At 37.4% G+C, this 25097-nt stretch overlaps 1 protein-coding gene, 1 long non-coding RNA gene and 1 pseudogene across 7 annotated transcripts; 1 reads left to right on the top strand and 2 right to left on the bottom strand.

Moving 5' to 3' along the window:
• LOC112169479 overlaps positions 1 to 25097 on the bottom strand; it is a 159555-nt pseudogene that overhangs the window by 130081 nt on the left and 4377 nt on the right.
• LOC121050092 lies at positions 627 to 21947 on the bottom strand. Its single transcript, XM_040508860.1, has 5 exons — positions 21467 to 21947; positions 20283 to 20465; positions 20047 to 20150; positions 839 to 871; positions 627 to 669 (listed from the first exon to the last, which is right to left on the bottom strand). Exons 1-5 carry the CDS (start codon positions 21536 to 21538, stop codon positions 660 to 662), a joined length of 402 nt encoding a protein of 133 aa, XP_040364794.1. The 5' UTR covers positions 21539 to 21947; the 3' UTR covers positions 627 to 659.
• LOC112174241 lies at positions 15657 to 18172 on the top strand. Of its 6 annotated transcripts, XR_005801800.1 has the most exons (5): positions 15658 to 15943; positions 16062 to 16172; positions 16838 to 17161; positions 17352 to 17847; positions 17978 to 18172. It is a non-coding gene; the product is annotated as an uncharacterized LOC112174241 (long non-coding RNA). The 6 variants fall into 6 exon arrangements; XR_005801798.1 differs by having other exon boundaries at positions 15657 to 15943; positions 16062 to 16194; positions 16838 to 17847; XR_002925923.2 differs by having other exon boundaries at positions 15658 to 15909; positions 16838 to 17847.

Below are 25097 nucleotides of genomic sequence, written 5' to 3'. Positions count from 1 at the left end.
GTGCTGATTAAGAGACTGCATAACATATAAAAGATTGGTACTTGGACCGATCACAAACAGTTTCCATCTTGTGATCTTGTGGTATATATCTTGGGTGTTTTACAAAGTAAAAGAGGAGTGATATAGTACAAAAAGAAAAAGAAAGAAAACAATACTCACAATTATGAGAACCTAGCAACCTATGCCATTGTAGTAGTTATTGCTAGCCTTATTTGCTTCTGCTTCTGCTCTTGCTTCAAGCAATCCGTCAAGCTCCCTCTGCTGGATTTCTTCTTTTTCTATAGACATACAAATACCTGTCAAAATAAAAGCAACACTCCAGTAAAACAAAAAAAAAAAAATTATCAATACAGTGAGTTTTTGAACTTTTTTTAATATGTTGTTCGTCATGGGAAATGCATTTTCAATCGTATGATTAAAGTCAGCCAATGTACAGAACCAAATGGAATGGCTGAAGATGCATCACCACCCATGTTGAACAACATATGGTAGAAAAGACTCATCAGAGTAAACTTGTAATGCAAGTAATGCAACAACACACCTGTTTCGTCATCAGTCTCTAAAGATGCAATTGTGCACCAATGTCTCTTTCCAATCATTATACTAATCTTTTTTGCATTCTATAAGTCCGACAGAGATAGTATGTTCCTGGTTTCACCTCATATGCAGCTAAAATTGTGAAACACATAAAAAACACAGATCGCATAAGTAAACACAGAAGAACATGTGCCATACTACCACAAAGAAGGAATGTAATAAAAAAAATAGTATAGGTGGAGATACACATATGAAAAGAGATGGCAGGCATGTTGGAATAGTTGAAAAAAAAAAGACTTACAATCTTCCATCTGCAAAAAGAACTATCTGCAACCTGAAAAAAAAAAAAATTGATAAGCAAATTACAGTGTCATTTAATTTCGTTTCATTTTGATTCCACAGACTATTATTGAGGTTCTGAGAAACTGATGCTGGGAGTGGAAGTTAAAAAAGTTTTAGTGCGTCTCTGCTTCCCGTGGCCAATCCTAGATCCCTGAGATCATGATGTTGTCCATGCTTGAAATGAAGACCCAAGCAGGAAGCTGCTACATGGTCCGGCCCTCCAAAGGTAGACAATCTTTGTATTATCTGGGTCTTAGTGTTAAGCTTCTGTTTGGCCCCATTTTGGGTTAAGTTATCTACTCCTTCTACATGTGTCTTTATAGTAATTTATAAATTTCTTATTGGTGTTGTCAACTACTCTGCTTGAAAAAAGGGGTAATGAGCCCGTATTGATGAACCAAGAAATCAGTTTCCTATTGGAATGTGTGTGCTAATGCCTTTTACATTTGTCTTAATAGTTTCTTGTTTGTGTTGTTAAGTTTTCGATCTGCTTGAGAGAACGAGTAATGAGCCTGTATTGACGACCCAAAAAATCAGTTTCATATTGGAATGTGTGCCTTTTACATGTCTTTATAGTTTCTTACTAGTCTTGTCAACTTCTCTGCTTGAGAAAATGAGTATTGAGCCTGTATATGAAGACCCAAGAATTCAGTTTCCTGTTGGAATGTGTGTTCTTCTGCAGCTGATCACTTGCATCTGGGCCGGAGACTGCATCTTAAGTGCCAATTTCATGGTTCGCTTATGTCTGATGACTTTTTTGAATATTTGCTCTGTTGTTGATTTTTTTTTCGGTATTTTATGGAATGTGGTGTTATTTCTTGCCAACTTTTTGTTTGGGTGTATAAGCAGACATATTGTGTGTGGGGGTTTAGTTTCACTTTGGGTCTGCTATTATGAGTTTGCTAAATGCAACTACTACAACTTTGTGGAAGCAGATCACATATTCTTTATTGTGAATTGGGAGAGAGAGAGAGAGAATTCTCTATGAATATATCACAACATCTGTTATTTTATGTGATCGGTCTATGAGCATCTGGGTTGTTAGGTTTTTATTAAGCATATGCTTTTTGCTTTTTAGTTTGTAAAGCAAGTTTTACCTTTCTGGCTGAGATTCAATTAAAGTAGTTCTAACTACCACAAACACGGTCTTTGTTCGAAAACCTAATTTTATAGTTTTAAAATTTATTTGCTGATTAATTGTCCTCTCTTTCTTTCTTTTTTCTTTCTTTTTTTTTGCGCTTTCGGTAAACAATTCAGTCCAAGAAAGAGCTTTTTTGGGCTTTCCGAGAGCATATGATATTAATCTTTAACAGAGAACCAAGAGCTTACCGGGAAATTTAATGGTATTGGGCACAATAGATTAAAGTTAGTAGACTAGAATTACAAGATGAGAAAATGTGGTGCGAGAAAGAGGGTGAATGTCTTTGGTGGTACAGAGCAAAACAGTTTTTGAGGAGAATAATATGTGGATGAGGGTTCGATTCATAGCTTCTCTAAGGCCTTCAGTTTCTTCGGAAAAAAAGGATAGTTCTTTTTCTATTCTTCAAGTTGGAGTGTTGTTGTCTGGTTTCTTAAAGTTTTCTGGTTTATCTCTCAGCATGATATTAAACTCTTGGTAAAGAAGTACTTTCTATAGTTACGTTACTTACGTAAATTCCATCTTTCTTCTTTGTAAATTTTTTATGGGCTTGGCAATCCATGAAAACAATTTTGTAAAAGATATCCTTTGGTTAAAACTATTAAAGTTTCAGTCAATAATATACTGTCACGTACTTTGTACTGAATCGTTCCTCTTGTATCCTAGTTGCTCAAAAAAAATTTGCTATCCAGGAAATGGGAAAGTGAGGCATGTTTGCTCCAGAGTGGGAGTCCTTGGACTTTCTTCATAACAGTGCTTGTAAATCGGGCGATATTGTTGTACGGAAGGGTAACAAATACAATATTGATATGAATTCAAGGGTAACAAATAAAGCAATAAGAAAGCAACCAATAAACAAAACCACAAATAACACCAAGATTTATAGTGGTTCACTCAATTGGTGTGATTGAGCTACATCCACTTTCGGAGCTGGCAAGATATTCCACTATGATTAATATGGAGAAACATACAACTAGAGTTTATGAACAACTCTCTCTACCCAAGTCCCCGATACACTCAATCCTATTAACTCTCTTTGATTCAAATAGAGAAGAAGAAAAATCAATCTCAGCTATAGATCCAAAATCAACTGTGCATGGGTACACACTTGGCCCCGATTGTTACAGTATTTCCATTGAAGATGTATTTGTGCCTAGAGTATAATTTTATAGCACTGAACCTGAATTTGCGAACCTTGATGATGCACATGGAAGCTCAATTGCTTGCCCCATAAAGTATATTGTGTTTGATGAAGGAAGATGAGGTAAAATAACACACATTGCCATACATGTGGTCTTAGTTCAAGGGTTTGAAGTTTGCTGGAAAGTTATCCTTTTTTGGGTTAGATTGCCTTACTGGAAGAATGTCTCCTTTTCTTACAATGTATGAGTGATCCAACAACAACTACATTTATATTTGTGTTGGATATGATAGAATGACATCTTTTTCTTGATCATTATTAGGCATATGGTTTCATTTTATGATGGACTCATAAAAGTGCTTCTCTCTACAGTTTCATGAAGCTGGTTATTATGTTGGATTAGAAGAGGATATATGGAGCTATAAACATTGATGAAGGCTAGGCTGGACCTCTCTTTTTGTTGATGTATTATTTTGAATATGAGATAGAACTCTCAAACTAGCATGAGTTAGATATTTATATGTATTAATCACTTTTGAGAACAATTCACAGTGAAACATTGTTATTATTAATGGTTTATTTATAATAGTTTATGCCCAGATTAAATATGAATTTTTTTTTTTTATTTACATAAGTTTAGTTGACGTTTGTGAACGTTGTTATAGTATGGTTTCCATGACGTTTTGAAATGCCATGAAAAGATGATACAAACTTTTAGAAAAATTTCATGACACTTTCAAAAACTCCATTAAACATTTTCGTGACATTTTAGCAAACGCCATTAATATAAATTATGGCATTTCCAAAACGCCATGGAATAAATTTATGGCGTTTCTAAAATGCCATAGAATATATTTGATGGGGTTTTCAAAATGCCATGGAATACAATTTGATGGCGTTTAAAAACTCGGTTGGAGGCCCAACCAACCGATACCAACCGAGCCTCTCAGTATACCGATATGTTGGTATACCGACTTTTGTGGTCAGTAATGGGATAATATTTTGTGTACCAAACTAGTCTGATACGGTAGCTAGTTTTGGGCCTGCAGTTCCTGTACCGAACCGAACCCAGCCCTATTTGTAATAGGCTAGTCTGTTTTTATTTTTCTATTTGATATTGTCTATTTAGAAACTGGACAGCGGCCCAATTCTTTATTTACAGTAAACTGGATAGAAGGCCAATCCAATCTATAAATCTTATCCCGACTCCTCAGCCCTAGAATCATTGCCTCATTGCCTCTCACCTCACACAGATCTAAAAAATTTGGACTTCATGGCAGCTTGGGTTTTCAGATTGGTTGAGTAAACTCAGGGATTTGCCTTGATACCTTGGATGAGATCCAATTTTCTCATCCCAAGGTATCAAGGAAAGCCCCGAGTTTGATGCTGAATCAAAGATGATGCTCTCTCGTTACTTATCGCAGGCACTCATCGCCCACCAGAAATACCTCTGGGGCAAGAACCAATAGCGATCAGAATCAGGTAAGCCAAATCGAGGGGTATATTAGAATAAAGGGGAGAAGGAATTTGAGAATATCCATGCTTGCTATGTAATAGAGGATTTTGACTATATTTCCGTTTATGTTTGGTACTTTGCTATGTAATGAGGATTATGCCTTTGATTTGAGAACGCCCATGAGATTTGCTTTGTTATCTCTTGCTTTCTTGCTTTGTATGGCTGTATTGGTGGTACTACGGGGCATGTATACTACTGAAACACTTAGACGAACATCACCTAATTGCTTCATTTTTGCTCTGTTGTTAATTCTTTTTTTCGGTATTTTATGGAATGTGGTGTTATTTCTTGCCAACTTTTTGTTTGGGTGTATAAGTAGACATATTGTGTGTGGGTGTTTAGATATTTATATGTATTAATCAGTAACTTTTGAGAACAATTCACAGTGAAACATTTTTTTTTTTTTTTTAACAAACCCAAATAGGGCGACTATCATTCATTCATCGAAAGCCAGAAAGGGCCATTACATATCCTCCCTCTACCAACAAGGGGTAGATAAAGAGTTTGTGGTAGTAGCACAGATTCATAGTGAAACATTGTTATTATTAATGGTTTATTTATAATAGTTTATGCCCATATTAAATATGAAATATTTTTTTTTATTTACATAAGTTTAGATGACGTTTGTGAACGTCGTTATTGTATGGTTTGTATGACGTTTTGAAATGCCATGAAAAGATGATACAAACCTTTAGAAAAATTTCATGACATTTTCAAAAACGCCATTAAACATTTTCGTGACATTTTAGCAAACACCATTAATATAAATTATGGCATTTCCAAAAGGCCATGGAATAAATTTAATGGCGTTTCTAAAATGCCATGGAATACATTTGATGACGTTTCCAAAATGCCATGGAATAAAATTTGATGGCGTTTCTAAAATGCCATGGAATACATTTGATGACGTTTCAAAATGCCATGGAATAAAATTTGATGGAGTTTTCAAAATGCCATGGAATACTTTTGATGACATTTTCAAAACGCCATGGAATACATTTGATGACATTTTCAAAACGCCATGCAATAAATTTGATGGCGTTTAGAAAATGCCATCAATCTGTTTAGGAAAAGACGGCGCCAGTATTTAAGGCATCTGGGGATGACGTTGAAAAACGCCATGATATTGGGTGGCCCAGCGTTGTTGTTCTAATCTTTGGTTGTTTGGTTCTTGGGCTCTTTCTTTTTGGTTCATTTGATAACTCAAATTTAGCAATGCTATCTGAACACCTGAAGAGGGTTATAACCTGAGAGTGCATTTGAACTTGAATTTGTTAGGAATTTTTTGCATATACCTGAAGAGGGTTGTAAGGTGAGGGTCTTAGTCTGTGAATTTGTTAGAATTGTAAGGTGAGGTGAAGCTAAATTTCAGAATTGGGGATTTCCTTGGGTGATTGAATTTGATTAAAATGAAATTTCCAAATATACTCATGGATTTTTTTTAGGGAAAAATACTGTTCTTGACATAAGTAAACTAGGCATTTGTGTTTTTCATGTTTAGGACAGATAAGTAAACTGGTCTGCTTCTAACACACAAGGAAGAAGAGTTCTGGAAAAGCAAATTGGGATGCTAAAGTTAGGTTCAGGATATAAAATATGATTCAGTTTGTACAATTCTTTTAGCAGTCAGAATTCACTCATGCTTGGTGAAATTTTTTTTTCTCAGTTTGGACAAGAAATCTAAAAATTGATACACCACTCCTCTTTCATCAAACTTTTACAACTGTTTGTAGAGAGATGAATTAGTATTGAGATGCCTAAGGTTTCATTACGATCTCAAAGTAGTGTAAAAGGGTATTCTTCTGATATATATATATATATATATATATATATATATATATTTATTAGATGTTTTGAGTCTTTTGTTCTCAATTCTGGAGCTTATTGTTCTTGTTCTGGGTTTTCAGTTGTGGTGTGGGTGCAGCTGCTGTTCTGTGTATTACCAGATTAAAGGTGCTGGTTTTCTATAAAAAAATTTTTCTCTCCGGTTCCTGCGCTTTGGTTACAATGTGATTACAAAGTTTGGCTCTCTTTTCTTGATGTTGGTCTAAAAGATATCAGCAAAATGTAGCTAATGTTACTCATCTTGAAGTTTGTCCAGATTAGTATTTGTTAAAGTCTGAACTCACCCTTTCTCCACATCTTTTCTTCTTTTCTCTTGCCATGACAAATAAAGTTTATGAACCAAACCAACAGAACAAAATAGTATAACGGTATAACCATCAAAACAAAGTTTATCTTTTTTTTTTCCCTCTTTACGAGATGTGGTTCTGTTAGTACTATAACTTGAAGATTACAGCATGACATTTTATCTTTCTTGGTGAGACTCGAGTGTTTTTCATTTATGTCAGATCATGATTTTTAAGTTTTAGTATTGACATAGAGTGCAAACTAATTTTATTTGAACACCATGAACAATGGATTTGATTCAAATTCATAAAGCAGTCATATTGTGAAAGTACATAGATGAACAGCCTTTCAAGTTATTTCATGAAATACACTTTCATCAGTTATTGTTGAGCTTCATTTCATTTGGTTTGCACTTAAATCTTCAGCATTCTGTTTTCTAATAAAAAAAATTCTTTCAGTACAATATCATCTTTTCATAGATGGTATATTATGTTCAATGATTTAATGAGCATATTGCTGCAATTTTGTTCAAGCCTGGAAAATTGACCTATGAGGTTTTCACAAGATCACTGATATCTATTTTCTCATTCTACCTAAATTTTCATATATTAAAGTTCTTTATAAATTTCTTTCTTCACTTTTACAATTTTAATTTCTATCATAATTTATACTAGATCTTCTATTTCTACAAGATCCATAGTCAAATTTTTGACTTTTGGTAGATGGTTGCAGATCGATGGATAATTTTTTGATTATACATGGATATGATAGATCGATGTTTGTTTCAAAAGCTTTACATTAACCAGGATTTGGGGGATGTATCCTTCAGTTGCTCTTTTTTCATTTTATATTGCGGTTATGTTGTAGAACACTTACTTATGTTACTTATTTTTTTGATGTCTGCAGCTTAATTTGTCTTATCAAGCCCTCACAAGGATAGATTACAGTGCTATTATACTAAACCACGTATTGTGCTGCTTGGCATATAAATTATGGATTCTGTTTGTTCTTATTGTATTTCCTGGTAATCACTATTAACTGCATATGTAACTTCTTTTGTTTTCTTCAATCAAGTTTCTTAAATGACATCTTTGATGTATCATGGTACTGATGTTGTTTGAATATCTAAATATTGTGTTTAACTGCCGTGCTGGAGTTTAAATATTTAGCTAATGGTCAATTCACAGATTGGTATTGATCATTCTGGAACATAAAACATTCCTAAAAGCCTTGAGACATGTCAGGAGACTTTTGCTATCCCCAAGAGCCTTGAGAAGTTGTATCAGGCTTTTGCTGCCCCCATCTGCCTTCAGAAATATCAAGAGACTTTTACCGACCCCAAGTGCCCGGAGAAGAAGCATCAGTAGGCTTTTTCTCCCCCCAAGCAACTTCAGACATCTCAGGAGACTTTTGTCGTCCCCAAGTTCCCTCAGAAGAAGCATCAGCAGGCTTTTGCCGCCCCAACCACCTTTAGAAATCTCAAGAGACATTTGCCATCCCCAACTGCCCTGAGAAGTATTTGTAGGTCTTTCCTCCCCCCCCCCCAAGCACCTTTAGAAATCTCAGGGGACTTTTGCAGTCCCCAAGTTCCCTGAGAAAAAACATCAAGTGCCTTCTGAAGTAGTATCGGCATTTTGCTGCCCCCAAGAATGACGGGCGGTAGACTTACCTTCAGTTTAAATATCTAAACTGTTATGTAAAGCATATTCAAACTGTATTTCTGCAGTCTTCGATCTTCAGCCAAACTGTTGGCTTCAAAGTTGGCTGAGAAGGGAAATCCAAGCTCTTACGCAGGTTTGTAGTCCTTGCATGAATTTTCTCTATTAGCGACATGATGCATGTTTTTCCATCATTCATTTTTCATTTTTCACTACAAATGAGTCTACATGATTTGCTTTCTCTATTTTTATACATAAACGTGTGAGCCATTCATTACCAATATGATGGAGTCTAATAGAATGACATCAAGAGGTTGTGCAGCACCTGAACATCAGAACCTTATCACATCAACAATTTTTGGATTATACAATGATCAAGAAAGATCACAATCCTTTTGCGTTATTTTCCACAGCTTTGGCTCAGTTTTTGCAACAAAGTGGATTACAACTCACTGTATGCTACTACAGGTAATCAACTAAAATGCTATTACTTGAATCTGTCTTTTACAATTTTTTATTTTATTTTATTTTTTTTCACAATTTACATATAGTACTAATTGTTTTACTGATCAATCTACAGACATTCGACAGCAATCCCAAACTAGTTGAGAGGCAAGAGAAACCCTGACGCCCTAACCCTTTCCTGATTCTGGCCGGCTGGCACCACAGCTGGCATGGCCTCCTTGATTCCTCCAAAACAGTCTTTTGCTTCAATCCTTTCAAATGATCACCCAATTGACTTCTTCATCGACGATTTACCCTCTCCGGTTGTTGAAAACGGCATGGTTTCGAAAAAAAAAAAATCTACAGACATTCCAGAATGAATCAAAGCTGATGAAATTCTCTTCTAGACTAAATTAACAAGCACAAATGTTATCAAAAAAAAAAACACAAATTCCAAAAGAAAAAGCGGAAAACTTATTGAGCTGATTTCACTATGATAATTCTAAGTCACCTATGATGACCTGGAAATTGAAGTAAGAGGCTGGCAGAAGCAGAAATTCCAGAAGAACTTCAACAAGGTTGCAAGGAAGTTCAAGCGAAGTTCAGTTTCCAGTCATGTCAGTCCAGTTCATTATACGGGCATTTGCTCTTTCAGTTTCATGTCAAATATTCAGTCTCAGTTTCAGTTGGCAGTCCTGTTCATTAGAGCAACCTCAATGGGTGGACTTGCTCTTATACACAACTACTTATGTATACAATCACTTACTTTCCTAATCCATTGTCTAACAATCCCAACTCCCGCAGGCAAAGCGCAGGCAACTATTCCAGAAGTCCTAGTATATATACTAGGAGCAGATGCACCGGAAGGGTAATTGGGCTCCAGAAATTAGCTTTGACTTTGGAAAAAAGTGTTCATTAGAGCAACCTCAATGGGTGGACTTGCTCTTATACACAACTACTTATGTATACAATCACTTACTTTCCTAATCCATTGTCTAACAATCCCAACTCCCGCAGGCAAAGCGCAGGCAACTATTCCAGAAGTCCTAGTATATATACTAGGAGCAGATGCACCGGAAGGGTAATTGGGCTCCAGAAATTAGCTTTGACTTTGGAAAAAAGTTGCTTGAGAGGACAATCAAACCCTCTACCCATCAGACAAGTGGAGAATAAAGCCTTCAAACCGCTAATGCAAACACTCGATCTGATAGATGTTTCAACAATAAAATATTTATTCACCCCAACTTTTTTTATTCTTATTAAATAATAAATATTGTTAATTATTTTGTCAAATGTTACAATTCAAATTATCATAAATATTTTGACATTATTAAATGGATGTATTAATTAGTGTACCATTATTATCATTTAAAAATAACTAATAAAATTAAATCATAAGCTTAATTTCATTCATAAATAGTTAGATAACTTAGATTGATTAATTAATATTGGATTGGCAGGCAAATTGCCCTTTATTGGTGCATTAAAAATTGCCGATTTTAGATGAATAGTGGATTGACAGTACCAATTTAGTTGGCAAATTAGCAATTGTCCTTGATTCATAGGTGTATTTGCTCTAAGCAGCATGTTAATAGACACTGTCCTTTCTGTCAATCACCTCTGGAGTCTCAACTGCATGTTTTCTTCCAATGCCCTTTTGCTCAACAATTTTGGCATTTTACCTTTCCTATATTACAAATTGATTTTTCCAATCAGTTGTTCTATGACTGGCTAAGTGCATTATCTATTGTACATCTACAAGATAATACTAATCCTTTAGTTATTATTCTTGGAACATCCTATATGATCTGGAAGGCTAGAAATGACCTTATCTTTTGATGTAAAGCTTCCATTCCTTTACAAATTATTTTTGTTGCTTCTTGCCTCTTTACTCATTACGTTGAATGCAACTTTAAATCTCTCAAGAAAGTCAAGCATTCCTCACTCCTTAGTTGGAAACCACCTTAGCAAAGCCGTCTCAAACTCAACTTTAATGACTTAGTTTTATCAAATCAGAGTAGTGTGGGGGGATTTGTTTTTCGCAATGCGGATGGGAAACTAAATCCTGCTGCTAGTTCGTTGGGAAGCACAGATATTCTTACTGCTGAGGCCTTGGCTTTAAGGGCCGGTTTGAATGCTGCTTGGCTTCATGGTCTTTCCAATCTTGAAGTAGAAGGTGATTTGAAGCTTTTGCTAAATTGTTTACTTGGTTCTATCTCTATTTTGGAGAATTAAATCATTGGTTCATGATATCCACCACTTAGCCAAACATGTTAAACAGCGACAAGCGTGGCCCGTGGCCCACCATTGTACCGATACTGTTCCAACTTAACCACCTGTTAGGTGTTGGGTTTTAATCACAAAAGGCCTCGGTACAATTGGGTGAGATCCACCCACTTATAAGTTATATTTTATTTGTCACTTTTCCAATATGGGATCTTTCCTCTCCAACACGCCCCCTCACGTGCAACCTAACTCTAGGTCTGCACGTGAAATTAATTAATCTAATTTCACATTGGAAATTGGGACACAAGCCTCATATCAGAGACTTGGTCAATACAATCCAAGGCCCACATTGGACACTTGGTAATTTCAATGGCAATACAGGGAACCCCAATTTGGGCTCATGATATGTGCTTACGTGGAGACGCAATTGGAGAAGGACCCGCTTTGATACCATGTTAAACAGCGACAAGCGTGGCCCGTGGCCCACCATTGTACCGATACTGTCCCAACTTAACCACCTGTTAGGTGTTGGGTTTTAATCACAAAAGGCCTCGGTACAATTGGGTGAGATCCACCCACTTATAAGTTATATTTTATTTGTCACTTTTCCAATATGGGATCTTTCCTCTCCAACATCTGAATATTTGTGCTTGGCGCCATATCAACAAAGAAGCCAATTTTCTTGATGATGCCTTAGCAAAGGCTGGTCATCATTCTTCCACCCAAAGTTGGTTGCAAACTTTGCCGGTCAAGCTTTTTTTTTTTTTTTTTGATAATTTAAATATTGATTGTATTAGAGGGAGTGTTGTGTAATTTGATTTGCTCTTTGAAAGTTTCTAATAAAAAAAGGAATTTTGAAAAAATTGAAATTTAATTTTAGAAAAATAATATCATCTACTTTTTTCTTCAGAAAAAAAAAATTTCAAGTTAAAATACATATTTTAGTGTTCAAATAAATATACCCTTAATTTTAACAGCTTCTAATGAAAAATTTAATGGCAACGAGTTATGTGAAAGACATATGTAAAAAAGAGTGAATTTTAAATGAAATTTTTTTAAAATCTAATGCGTTAAGTGTCGAACGGGCTCAATAACCATTGGTGATTTTTTTTTTCAAAAATAAAAAAAAAATGAAAGTGGTTTGATTAGATTAGATGAGTTCTGCCGGTAGTGGAGTGGAAATTATTCTATGCACCGACGGTGTAAGTGACCCAACCCTTATAAAATAATCTCAACCCTTGATATTTATTATCAACTTTATTTTTAATAAACAAAAAGTGTAGTTAATGCAATCTAACCATTCATTTATGTTGGTGCAAGTGCACGGCGGTGCTCTGAATAATCTCTGGTAGTGGAGTAGGAAAAATTATTATATGTTTCCGGATCATAGTATATGTGGTGGTCCCGATTGATATTATTAGCCCATATGACTTGTAATTATTTCTGATTGGTCTCTTAAATTAATTTATCTTTTTTTTTTTTATCTCCCTTCATGATCTCACTACATTCGAGTGAGATTATTGGTTGGAACTACTACATGTCAGTGCCACGTAGTACTCCAGGATCACAGAATAATTCCCTTGAGGGGTAGGGATTGAGAGAAAAAGAAATTCACAACTGTTAGGATCATAAATATTAATTACTCATGAATATTATTTTTTAATGTATAGTAAAAGTTGTTGACGAATTACTAGATAATGACGGATGACTGATCATTCATTCACGGCACAGCCATTTTACTTTTCTAGCCTGGCAGACGCGTGTAAAACACCACCAACCAAGACAAAGGCCCTCTTAACCTAAAAACCTAAAAAGTGTTCAAGTAAAATCCTAATTTGTGTTTGGCCCAAACTCTAGGTTACTTGACCTAGTGGTAATAGGGTTAAATTAGAAGGATCTAGATTCCTATTCAATGTACGATTATTTTCCTTGTATGATTGAGATTCTATGCCTTGTAATCCTCTATATAAAGAGGCCCCTATTATTAATGAGAATACACAGCGATTTTCTCTCAATTTCTGATTCGCTAAAGCACGTTATCAACACGAAACCCTAATCCTAAAAACCCTAATTTTGTAACCTTCAAAATCCTGCAACCACCACCGCACATATCAAATCCCTAGTCCCAAGGAGCCCAGAACTGGCAACGGAACCACCAGAACCGGCCGGAAAACTGGCCATCGGAAAAATCGGACCGGCCCCTACCTTGTGCCTGCCCCTGCGAGCCCTGCCGAGCAGCTGCCGAGCCTTGTGCCTGCACCTGCCGAGACCTACTGACATCCCCTGCAAGCCTCCTGCCGAGACCTGTCGAGATCTGCTGAGACACCTGCCGAGCCCTGCGCACCCTTGTGCCTGCCCCTGTCGACATCTGCCGAAAGCTTCACATAGCCCCTGCTGACACCTGTTGAGCACCTGCACACCCCTGTGCCTGCATCTGCCGACAGCTGCCTAGCACCTGCCAAGCATCTGCCAGCCAGCCCTGCACACCACCTGCAGCACCCCTGCCTAGCTCAGGCCACCACCGCCGGCCACCAGTTTCCTGCCACTTTTCCGGCTACCTCCAGCAACCTTTCCGGTCAAGATTTCCGGTATCTTTTCAAGGTAAACTTTTCTAAAAGTTTCCGTTTTTTGAAGATTTTCAATTTCTTCTTCTTTTCTCGGGGACTTCCAACGTCCTTTTTTCTACCCTCCTTTCTTCTTTATAGGGGAGAACTAAAGTCGAACTGTGGGGGTTCGTGCTCACTCCAAGGTTGGAGCTTGTAGAGTCCTCCAAACTTAGAGTTTGTTGAGAAGAAAAAGATCGACCACATACATTGTTGTTTCGATCTAATCCAAAACCCCTCTTGGAATCGGATTTTTCTTGGAAGCGATTACGCTCAGAAATTCCTAATTTCTTGGAAACGACAACGCTCAGAAATTTTATATGTTTTCGTGGTAGCTTTTTCCGCTCCGAAACTAACCCTTTTCTTGTTCTCTTTCAGGATGAGTAACCTGAACAAATTGGACTTTGCTCCATTGGGAACAACTGGCTTTGAATATCACAGGTGGGTTTGTGATGTCCGCTAGCATCTCAAGCCGATGGAATCCTAGATACGATTCTCAAGCCTGGCCAAGACGTGCTAACTGTTGAGCAAACTCACTGTTGAGCAAACTCACTGTTGAGCAAACTCAAGCTTTAGAAGCAAATAGAGCAGCCTTAGAGGCAAATAAGGTGAAAGCCATCATCCTAATGACTCGTCATATGGATGATTCGCTCAAGTACGAGTGTATGAATGAAGAAGACCCCAGAAGGCTGTGGGTCTCACTCGAAGAAAGATTTGGTAACGTCCATGACTCCCTGCTTCCTGACCCAGAAGTGAGATGACATAGCCTCCGCTTCTGTGATTTCAAGTCAGTTCTTGACTACAACTCGGAAACACTTCGCATTAAATCCTTAATGGAATTCTGTGATAAAGAGATCATAAATGCGATGTTGTTTGAGAAGACTCTCTCTACCTTCTCCGTCTCTGCATTGATGGTTGCTAAGAACTATCGAATTGATATTACTGCAGGACGGATCGCAAGGTTTCATGAGCTCATTGGAGCTATGAATGTCGCTGAAAAGCATGACAACATCCTTGTGAAGAACTATAATTCGAGATCCATGGAAATAGAGCATATTCTGGAATCCAATTATTGTCGCGCCCCTAAGAAAAGGCGCCAAGAGCGAAACCTTAACCTTAGGGGTACTTCTGGACTTTCTGGTCCATATAATCGCTCTACTTGGGAAGGTAATAGCCAAAATAGGCGAACACGGAACCGAAGAGGTCAACGTGGAAAGAGAGAGGGAGGCAACGCCTCTGGCCATGTTGGTGACGCCACCAACAATAAGAGTCATCTGAATGACGCTTTCAAAGTGCCTCAATCAATGGAGTTTGAACAAAGAGATGTATGTTCTCGATGTGGAGTGTCTGATCATTGGGCACACATTTGTACAGCTCGTGAAAAAATTGTCATCGCTTACAAAGCATATTGTGAAGCAAGAGAAGCTTACTATATGGAACAAGAAGATCAAAAAGTGATCTAGAGTGAAGGGTTGAAGACTACAAATCTGACTGAAATCAATAGATCTTCAATTCTGTTTAAGTCTTTATTTTTTTAAAATATGTAATAAGCAATTGTCATATATTTTTGTAGTAAATGCATCAGTAGAGAGTATCTTAGAGCATCTCCAACAGTAAAAGCTATTTTTTTAGCTAAATCATCTAAAAGTTAAATTTAGGTAGTAAATTTCTAGCTTTTCCTCCAGCAGTGTTAGCTAAACTAAAAAAATTGAACGTGGACTGTTTAGCTTTTCGTTATTTTCTCTCTCCTCCCTAGCTAAATTTAGTTAGAGATTTTAGCAAAAGCTAAATTTGACTTTCATATAGCTATTCTGCTGGAGTGCTAAACTATCTTAAATTAGTCAAATTTATAACTTTTTATTGAAATAGCTAGTCTCTTGGAGATGCCCTTATTCTTATTAGTTATTATCAATAGCCACTTTATTGGCGCAAACCATGGCCACTCCTGGACCAAGAAAACAAAAATCCTCCCTCCTCCTCCTCCTCCTCCTCCTAGACTTGTCTGGATCTCAGTCGGTCTGCTCTCTTGCTCTCTCTCACTCTTCGATCTCCTAATGACTGTATGCCCTCTCTGCCCCTGATCTCTCCCACTTTTGCTGAAACTCTCATCTCTAACACCTCGGTTAAATTACCCAACCCCAACGAAACCCAGAAATTATCTGTGGGTCTAATCGGTATGATTATGGGCTTTTCATCGACAAAGAACAAGTCGGTTCAATGGAATCTGACTCTACTTACAGATCATATGTCTCGTCTTTTCCTTTTTGCAATTTAATATCTCTTGATTTTGGATAACTGATGGTATGTTAGGGTGTTTAATTTGCAGATTTCTTTTTCCTCATTATGAATCATGATGAGATGGTTGAAATCAGTCCCGCAGGAATAAGGAAGTCCAAGATTTTACCTTCTGGATATGCTGTCTAGAGATCAAATGGTGGTAAGCTTGTTTGCAAATGGTGGTAAGCTTGTTTGCAAATGTACATTTTCCTTTTTTTCTTTTTGGTATTTCTTTCATAGTTGTTTAGGGTTGTAATTTGCTGAAGTTGGTATTAGATGGTTTATTTGGTTCCTTGAGGTTGAATCGAGGGAGGAAGCACCACTCTTTGTTATACTGTGTTGTATAGGCTTTATCTGTAGAAAGAGGCTGCAGGCCTGGAAGTAGAATGAAGAACAAGGGGCTGAATTTTGGTTTAATTGTGTTGGTATTGTTTAAGTTTTGAATCGTATAACATTTCTGTTAAGTTTATAGGGTTTCGCTTGAGTCAGGTTAGTGGAGGACTTATATATTCCTTAATTCTACATTGATAATAAAATTGATTTCTCTCTGCTTGAGAAAATGAGTATTTAACCTGGACTTAATCACCCATGGAAGCATTTTCCCATTGGAATGCCTGTACTTCCTTGGAGGATGATACCAGTTGCCTTTGTGTCCTAAACAATTCCTAAACATGCTTTGTTTATATTTCCTTCTGTGATGACTTTTATGTATGCTTGCTCTGTTATTGAGCCTTTTCTTTTTATTGAGTGTCAATGTGGCCCTATTTCTTGGCAACTTTCCTTGGGTTGTTTATACTATTTAATATATGTGTAATTTGGTTGCAGTTTGAGTCTTCTGCCATGATGAGCTTGCTAAGTGCTATGCAAATACTACAAGATCGTATAAGCTGAGCACCCGCTTTTTGTTATTAATTGGGAGAGTAGGAATTCAGATGGATCTGATATATGAAAGACACCAAGTCAAGAAGATGATGAACTTGCTTGTGCACTTGCCATGCCTTTGTGTGATTCGGAGCCCGACAGATGAAAGAAATGCCATGAAGAAGTAAAGTTCAATTTCCTTCTATTGAGGGGTTGTTATCTACATGCACAAAGCTTCCACAGATGAAGGAACACCTAGCTGTTCCAGTGGGAAACCTTCTTGTGATGGTATGCTCAACGTAGCCCTATTATCATCTAATTCATTGTTCAAATGAAAGAATCTAGTTTATTGGTAGCGAGCATACATCTATTAGAATTGATGAGGTCAAGCAAAATAAGTTGCAGTCTGGATTAGCTTTGAAGGATATAGAAAATTAGGAGCAGAAGAGGCTTATTGAGATTGCTTGTGCTTGTTTAGGAATCAGTTTCCTTCCGAAACAATGCATGTTGTTCTTCCGTCGCGCTCTACTCTCACTAAAGCTCTAACATTTTTTGTTAGTTCTCTTGACACTGGGCGTTTAGGTTTGCTACTCTCTTTGCCAACAAGTAGCCTCTTTTATGGTTTTGACAATCCAAAATATTCTTGAAGATTGTCAAATAGAATATGAGATAAGGCTCAACCTTGTGGCTGCTGCCAGCAGACATTCAAATGGAAGGGTTTCTTCCTGCAATTTACAAGCAAGTTTAGGTTCTGCCATTTTGCGAGACTGGGTGATATAACTTCTCCATTTTGTGGGACTGCCTACTTGTCAAGTGGAAATGGTTTGTGTGAGGCTTTGCATTGTGGCTCGAGATTTCTGGTATTGCTGTGGTTTTAAGGTGTTGCTGCAGTGCTTATCTTGCAACTGTGTAGAATCCTTGTTGCTGAAGCTGTACCAAGATGGCATGACAAAGCATTGATCTCCAGAACAATGGTAATCTCCTAGTAAAGGCTAGAGACTCAAGTTCTTTAATTGTGCAGATGGTTCTCGTGTTTGGTTTATGACTTGGTATTGATATGTTGTAATTGTTTCACCGTGTCATTTGGTTTTACATTCCTTGCAGTAAATCGCAGAAGCAGAAGGCAATGGCAATGCAGTAAATCACATCAAATGATAGGGGCAAAAACGTCTGCACAATTCATAAGGGAAACCGTACTTTAGTATATGTAATATAATTTGCTGATTACTTTATTTATTTATTTTTTGGGGTAAATAATTCAGTAGAGAGAGAGCATTTTTGTGCCCAACGAAAAAGAAATAGAAAACAAAATTGGTTACAGGGCCCAACGTGAAATCACCTATAAATAGGGGCCTAAACCCTAGAGCTGAGTGAACAGTTAGATCAACACTCAAATCTGAAAGCAATATCCAGCAATGGCGTTCCCTCCAATGATCCCCAAGCCAGGAGGTCGGAAGCCTAAGGTCCGTGTCTGCTATGATCCGAAGTTTGATCGTGCAACCTCCAAAACTCTCAGGCGTATTCACCGCTTTGGCAAGTGTCTCAAGGGCTTGCAGCCTGCCTAAGTGTGGATGCGAGCTCTTGAGACGCTTGCCGAAGCGGTGGAAACGCCTGAGAGTTTTGGAGGTTGCGCGATCAAACTTCGGATCATAGCGGGCACGGGCCTTAGGCTTCCGACCTCCGAGCTTGGGGATCATTGGGGGGAACGCCATTGCTGGGTATTGCTTTCAGATTTGACTGTTGATCTAACTGTTCACTCAGCTCTAGGGTTTAGGCCCCTATTTATAGGTGATTTCACGTTGGGCCCTGTAACCAATTTTGTTTTCTATTTTTTTTCGTTGGGCACAACAATGCTCTCTCTACTAAATTATTTACCTCAAAAAATAAAGTAATTAAAAAATTATATTACATATACTAAAGTATGGTTTCCCATATATCATTTCTTATTTCCGTAGTTATTTGATAAAATATCAGATCCCGAATGGGTTGCCAATTGGGTTATTGATGATGCTTGAAAATTGATTTGTCGATTTGCCATTGCCTATGATGTTTGATAATTGGGGATGTTTAAATGGTGTTTTATAACACCAAGTCACCAACCAATTTTAAATTTGGGCTTGTTTAGGTGTCAATCTCAGTTCAAAATATTGGTGGCTCTACTTAGGTGCTCAGTGCAATACTGATGCCCCGTAGGGCTGTCCGTAAGCTTAGTTGATGTTTGGTGTTTGATAATTACATATTTGCATTACTGATTTCCATCCTTGCTTGTCAGTTAATTGTTATATTGAAATGTATGTATACATATTATTGGTATTGAATAAAATGACGGATCGCCGAAAACCCGAGCGGTACAAAAATAAAGGCGTGAGGATAAACCTCCCATTAGGTTCTTCGCAAAATCTTTGTATGTATAAAATTAGCCCAACCCTCTTGTCATTCCTGGCTACGTCCTTGTCACAAGGTCACCTTTTAGGTAGTTTACCTACAACATGACTTCGGGTTATCGATTTAGTCATAACAAGCCACCATGTGACTTTCAAGTCCAAATCGTTAGCCTAATGTATAAGAAAGACATCACTACAAAAATACTATCGCATAGGGAAGTTACTCTATTTCTAACATGGTAAAGGAGTCGCATAGGAATACTTTGGATATTGTAATAGGTGCATTTGCGCATACTTATTTCTAGTGATCGTCCTCTGACTGATGCAGAATAAGATCAAATGATTTAAACTACTTTATTTAGGAACATTAAAAATTAGCGTGATATCTCGACTGCTGGTTATCTCCCATTGGTAATATCCTTGTTGTCCCTGGTCTCTCTCTTCTCATTGTTTCTCCTCTCTTAAACACAAATCTTCCCTTCTCTTCTGAACCTATCTCTAAATTCTCAAATCTGCATTCAGTTCCACATTACCCATTCTATAGAAATCGGAAAGGAGTGGCGTCATTTCGTACTCAAGTTTTTGGAGAAGTTGAGGGAGGAGATAGGGAAAAAGAATTTGTGATATGAACATAGATCTACACCAACCTCGCCCCTTCCCCACCAATCAAGGGCCAGCATTAATCTTAATTCAGGATAAGGCACCATTATCAATTTTAACTAATTAATCTGCTATGCCTTTTATGTTCGCTGGAAAACAACATATATATTTCAAGGTAGCAAAAATTACCTTTTGATGCCTGCTTTGGGTGGGCCATATCCTGAATAGACCCGTATGCAATAAGATAAAAAGTGGTGACAGCGTGGACCAAATACCTCCTTTTGATGTCTTAGCTGCAAAATAGATATGATAAAACCAGGTGATGAAGGTATTTTCTCCTTTTGGTATTCAGTCACATTAAAGTCAATACTTAATGGAACAAAAATATAATCTAAACTAGAATGATACTATCAGTGAGCACCTACCTCTTCATGAATCCTTCTGAGAAAACATGCACATTTGACTCCTTCTACTTCCCATGAAAAAAAGCCTTCCCGGGCTACCACAATAGCATCCAATGTCTCCAAGCAATAAAGAAGAACACGAACAGAAGCTTGAAGTAGAGCAACTGAGCAACATACTTGCATACCCCTCGCATTCACTAGAAACTACAGAAGAATTATTGTAATTCTTAGCAGAATCTACTTGATTAGTAATGTAGGAGTAATATAGACAATTTCAAACATCTTTGACAATCAATTTGCAAAAGATGAATATCAAAAGTTTTAGGTTCTTATGCGTACTATACCTCTTCCCACCTGATCTTTATGTGCTTACTTAGTAGTCTATTGCAAGCTTCACAATTCTGTACTATGAAATTTTCAATACCAAAGGAATATATATACACACCTTTTGTGATGCTTCACAACATTGTGCAATAATCGGCAGCAAGCAGAATATAGGCCAATTGAGTATTGCCTATCTATATCAGAGACATGTACACTTGCTACTGGTCGGACAGTTGGTTATTTGGACTTGTTAAAGAATCATTTGGAACAGGACATTTAGAATGTTTTAACAGATGGAAAGCTTGAAAAAGTGCTGCAAGGTATCCGTAATGAGAGTGCTACATGCCAGAGATCCATTTTGTATATTGCATGCTTGCCAGAAATTCAAACCAGCACGTCAACACACATAAGAATGACTTTTTCTGGATCTGGATCACTATCATCTTTACTCTGAGTGAATCCATAGAAGATTAGTGGACTCTGCAAATGCAGAATAACATTGAACACACAGGCAATTAACCTTTGAATGTATTTTTTAACCACAATCTAGTTGCGTTCTGAAACACAAATAAAAGGTCAGAACATGTCCAAAGAACTTCAAAGACATACACTGGAATCCATACAATAGCTAAAGGGAGTTATTATACATGTGCACTTTTCTTCCCATGTGGTAATATGTCCTTTGCATTTAATTCATACTTCTGTATGGCTAGAGCATAAGTCATAGGATCAGTAGCTAAAGTAGGTCCTTATGTGAAGCAATCGCTATAGACATACAGTTCCATTCATCAATGCAGTAGCTTAATTTATGCATAGCTAAATAGAGAATTGATGTAGCAGAACCATTTCATACGCTCTATAAATGTGTGATATAATATTACCTTAAACAAATTCCAGAACCAAATGCAAGCAATCAATGCCAGATGCAACAATTGAAGAAACCTTTCCACCATCTTCACTTCCAGCACATGTCATGCCTCACTGTGCACCCTTTCCGCACACCAACTATGGCTCTTCAATAGCTTGAACGGCAGATTGGAGATGCAACTCTGTTCATTTCTTTATGAACACTGCAAATGATGACCTCATCTAGCTTTGAATTTATCCAATAACTATTTCCAGCCAGAAAAAGAAGATGCTTCAGAAAATCCCATAGGAGAAAGGAGTGCATTGGTGCTTCTTTCATGAGAGGCCAGAGTTGCTCTTTTCCCTTATAAAGCAATGCATTTCCCTAGAGCCCGTAACTGTAGCTGAACCAACTTGTCAAACAAATCTCTGGATAAGGTAGGATTAGTCAAAGGAAAATGATTCCCAATTCTTCCAGATACTTCAGAGCGCCATCTAAACACACAAAATAATAGAAGTGTGGCACCTGACTAGCGTCCGCTGATTCCAATAACAGGACTTGCGTAATGCCAGCAAACTTATGCATCAAGCTTGATGACATGAGAGCGTTCTTAATATGCAATTCAGCCTCAAAACAGCAGAAGAGGTGATCAACAACTGCCTGAGTAAAAATGCTGCGTTGGGGAAATCACCTCTGAGCATGCTTCTTAACAAAGGCTTATTTAAAGATTGCAGTTTTAATGAATCAACAGCAGTGAGAACACTAACAACACTATCGGCATCTTTCAAGCGCGGTCTTCTTCTATGAACACTACCAATTACAGACTCATCATAGATGTCAGATGATGCTGACCGCGTCACTGCGATTCATCCTGCAGTCCACCACATGACATATCAGTGTCAGCATCATTGTCTTCCGGCACAATCTTCTCTGCAGCCAACAAATCTGAATTGTAGCCTGACTTCTAAAGATTATAAGCATCACATATAGTTGTGGAATGCTGATTATCATCAAGAATAAGTATTTGTAGTAGACACAAGAAATTTCTGCAAAAACGTTTATACAGACGTTGAGTTGAGAGATTGGTTCAAGTTTCCACCTTGACGACTTAGCTTTCTCATCACTATTTCTATTTTCTCCCATCTGTGTCGATCACAACGCATGCTAGGTCCCACAAAAACCCAACTAATTAAAACACAAAATTATGGAAGCAAACTTGTTCAAATTTAAAGCATCAACAGAAACTCCCTCTTTTCCATTACAAATGCCATTCTTCACATTTACCTTCACATTTACAAGTAAGATCTGCATCTGTTCCTTCAAATCTTGGAACACGTGCAAGGATTGTGGCAACAGAGAACACGTGCAACCTTTAATACCTCACTTCGATGGTCACTACTCATCACGACCATTGGAGTATGTTAACGGAGAATTTCTTTAAGTCCAAGATGTGGTAGTAAGTCATCTCTCTCTATTTTGAATGAAGCATTTCACACTGTTGTGAGGTTTGGTAATAATTCTACTGTGAATGTTAAATGGGGAAGGGTGCTATTCATATTAGAACTAAAACTGATCACATATATTAAAATCATTTTAAATGTGTTTTATGTTTCTAATTTGAAGTGCAATCTGTTGGGTATTGGTCAGCTTCAAGAGAAGGGATATGTGTCCACAATCAGAAAAGTTGCTTATAAAATTTATGATGCACAAAGGAGCCTAATTGCTCATGTTAAGATGACAACTAAAAAGCTGTTTCCACTGCTAATCAAGAGTGTTCATTCCTGCCATATGACCGAGATGAAAGATCCAACATGGCTTTGGCATTTTCACTATGGTCATTTAAATTTAACGGATTGAATACACTGTCAGAAGAAGATAGTTACCAGTTTTCCTCAAATCTGTCCTCCCTCCAACAAGTATGTCAAGATTGTTGTATAGGCAAGCAGCATCAAAAGAAAAAGCCTAGAGAGCTCAAGAGGGAGCAGTGCCATTAGGCCTTACCCATAGCCGGCGAGGATACCAATCCGTAGTCTTGGATCGTCGTCTCGATCAATATGCTGTTTTCGGATGCATGTACGTAGCAGACAAAGTGTGATTGAATCGAAGTTTTATTTTGTTTCTGCTTCGCTGTATCTAATTGCTACACACCTTTCTTCCCGCGAATTCTACCATGCACCCGAGGCAACTTGAACCGAACGTGCTGGCATCACATTTGGCCTCTACGCCCAACCTCTCTTCAACATCAGATTTATTTAATTTTTCTTTTACAATCTCTTTCGAATAATTCAACAATTATGCAGAACATAATTGAAAAAAGTATAAAACAAAAACCCAAACGAAAAGTTCGTACATCTCGACAAAATATACATTACATCAAAACAGAACTTCACGCAAACTGGTAAGGAAGATGGAAAGCAACACACATATTATGTCCAGCCAAAAGAAGTCAAACACCTATGCACAGACAGGGCCATGTCTCAGGTAACTTCTTTAAACTTCTAGCAGTTCATTCCATTTTAAACCCAACTTTAGTTAAAACCAACATCCAACCATTTCCCCCCTTCCTCTTGTTGAATTCAAGTTTCATACGTGAAAGTGGAAAGAGGAAAGTAAGCTGATCAAGTCCACATGAGTTTGCACCTACTCGATTACGAGGAAAGTTCAAGTAACCTTTATACATATGTACTGCCTTGACCCTTGCTATCTATATATCAAATGGAATACCTTGAACCTGCAGAGAACATGAAGAAAAGATTTATACCAACCTGGCAAGTGAAAATCCTTATTGCCAGAAAGGATCACTAAAACATAATCTAGAATTATGAAACTATAAGCGAAAAATTTTTGTGAGGAAAAATATATGAACAGGCAACGGGGTGTCCTTTAGAATGTCTCATAGCAATATCTTCATCATACACATTGACATCAACTTTGTACTCGGAGCAACAATGCATGAGAGTAAATTATGAAAGCCAGTACAGAACAATACATCACATTGAGCATCAATTCTTTCTATTCTCCGTGAGCCTGCTACTTTAGATGGACCAGAGATAAACATTTTATTCAGCAAAATCCAGTGCCATCACACCAGGTAGTTGGTGCAATCAATGCATTCGTAGGGACTCTATACTTGATGGCTAATTAAGATGGCACAACTCTGTACCACATGTAAATTGCAAAAAACGTATCCAATAGGTACAAGGATGGACTTCCAAAGAAAATTTAACATCCGTTCATTTTGTTGGTACGTTATATAAACACGCATGGCAATCATTTCAGGGGGAGCCAGAATGCAATGCAAGGTTAATTGATAGTTCTTTGTAACAGCAGACCATTCTACATGAGTACGTGGTATGAAAGTATAATCTAAACGATGCAAGCCTACAAGAGTACTGATAGCTTATAGACTATAATCACTATGAGAAGCTTTATATGCTTTTCCTGTCAAACTTACTACTGAGAGGCAATTCATTTTATTGTAAAACTACTTGAATGCAAGAAAGATTTTAGTGTCATTTGGAAATAACTTGGGGAATCCTCTAATAAATAGGGAAAGTATCAAAGCTACAGTGATCGAAACTCACCTAACTGTAAAAGACGAAGGCAAGAGAGCTTCAGAAAGTAATTACTGCAAAAATTCAAATGAGAGAAGAGGATGCATTGGC

This window comes from Rosa chinensis, chromosome 6 (genome assembly GCF_002994745.2).
Source record: "Rosa chinensis cultivar Old Blush chromosome 6, RchiOBHm-V2, whole genome shotgun sequence".
NCBI classification, from domain to species: domain Eukaryota; kingdom Viridiplantae; phylum Streptophyta; class Magnoliopsida; order Rosales; family Rosaceae; genus Rosa; species Rosa chinensis.
This window is presented reverse-complemented; position numbering and strand designations above follow the sequence as displayed.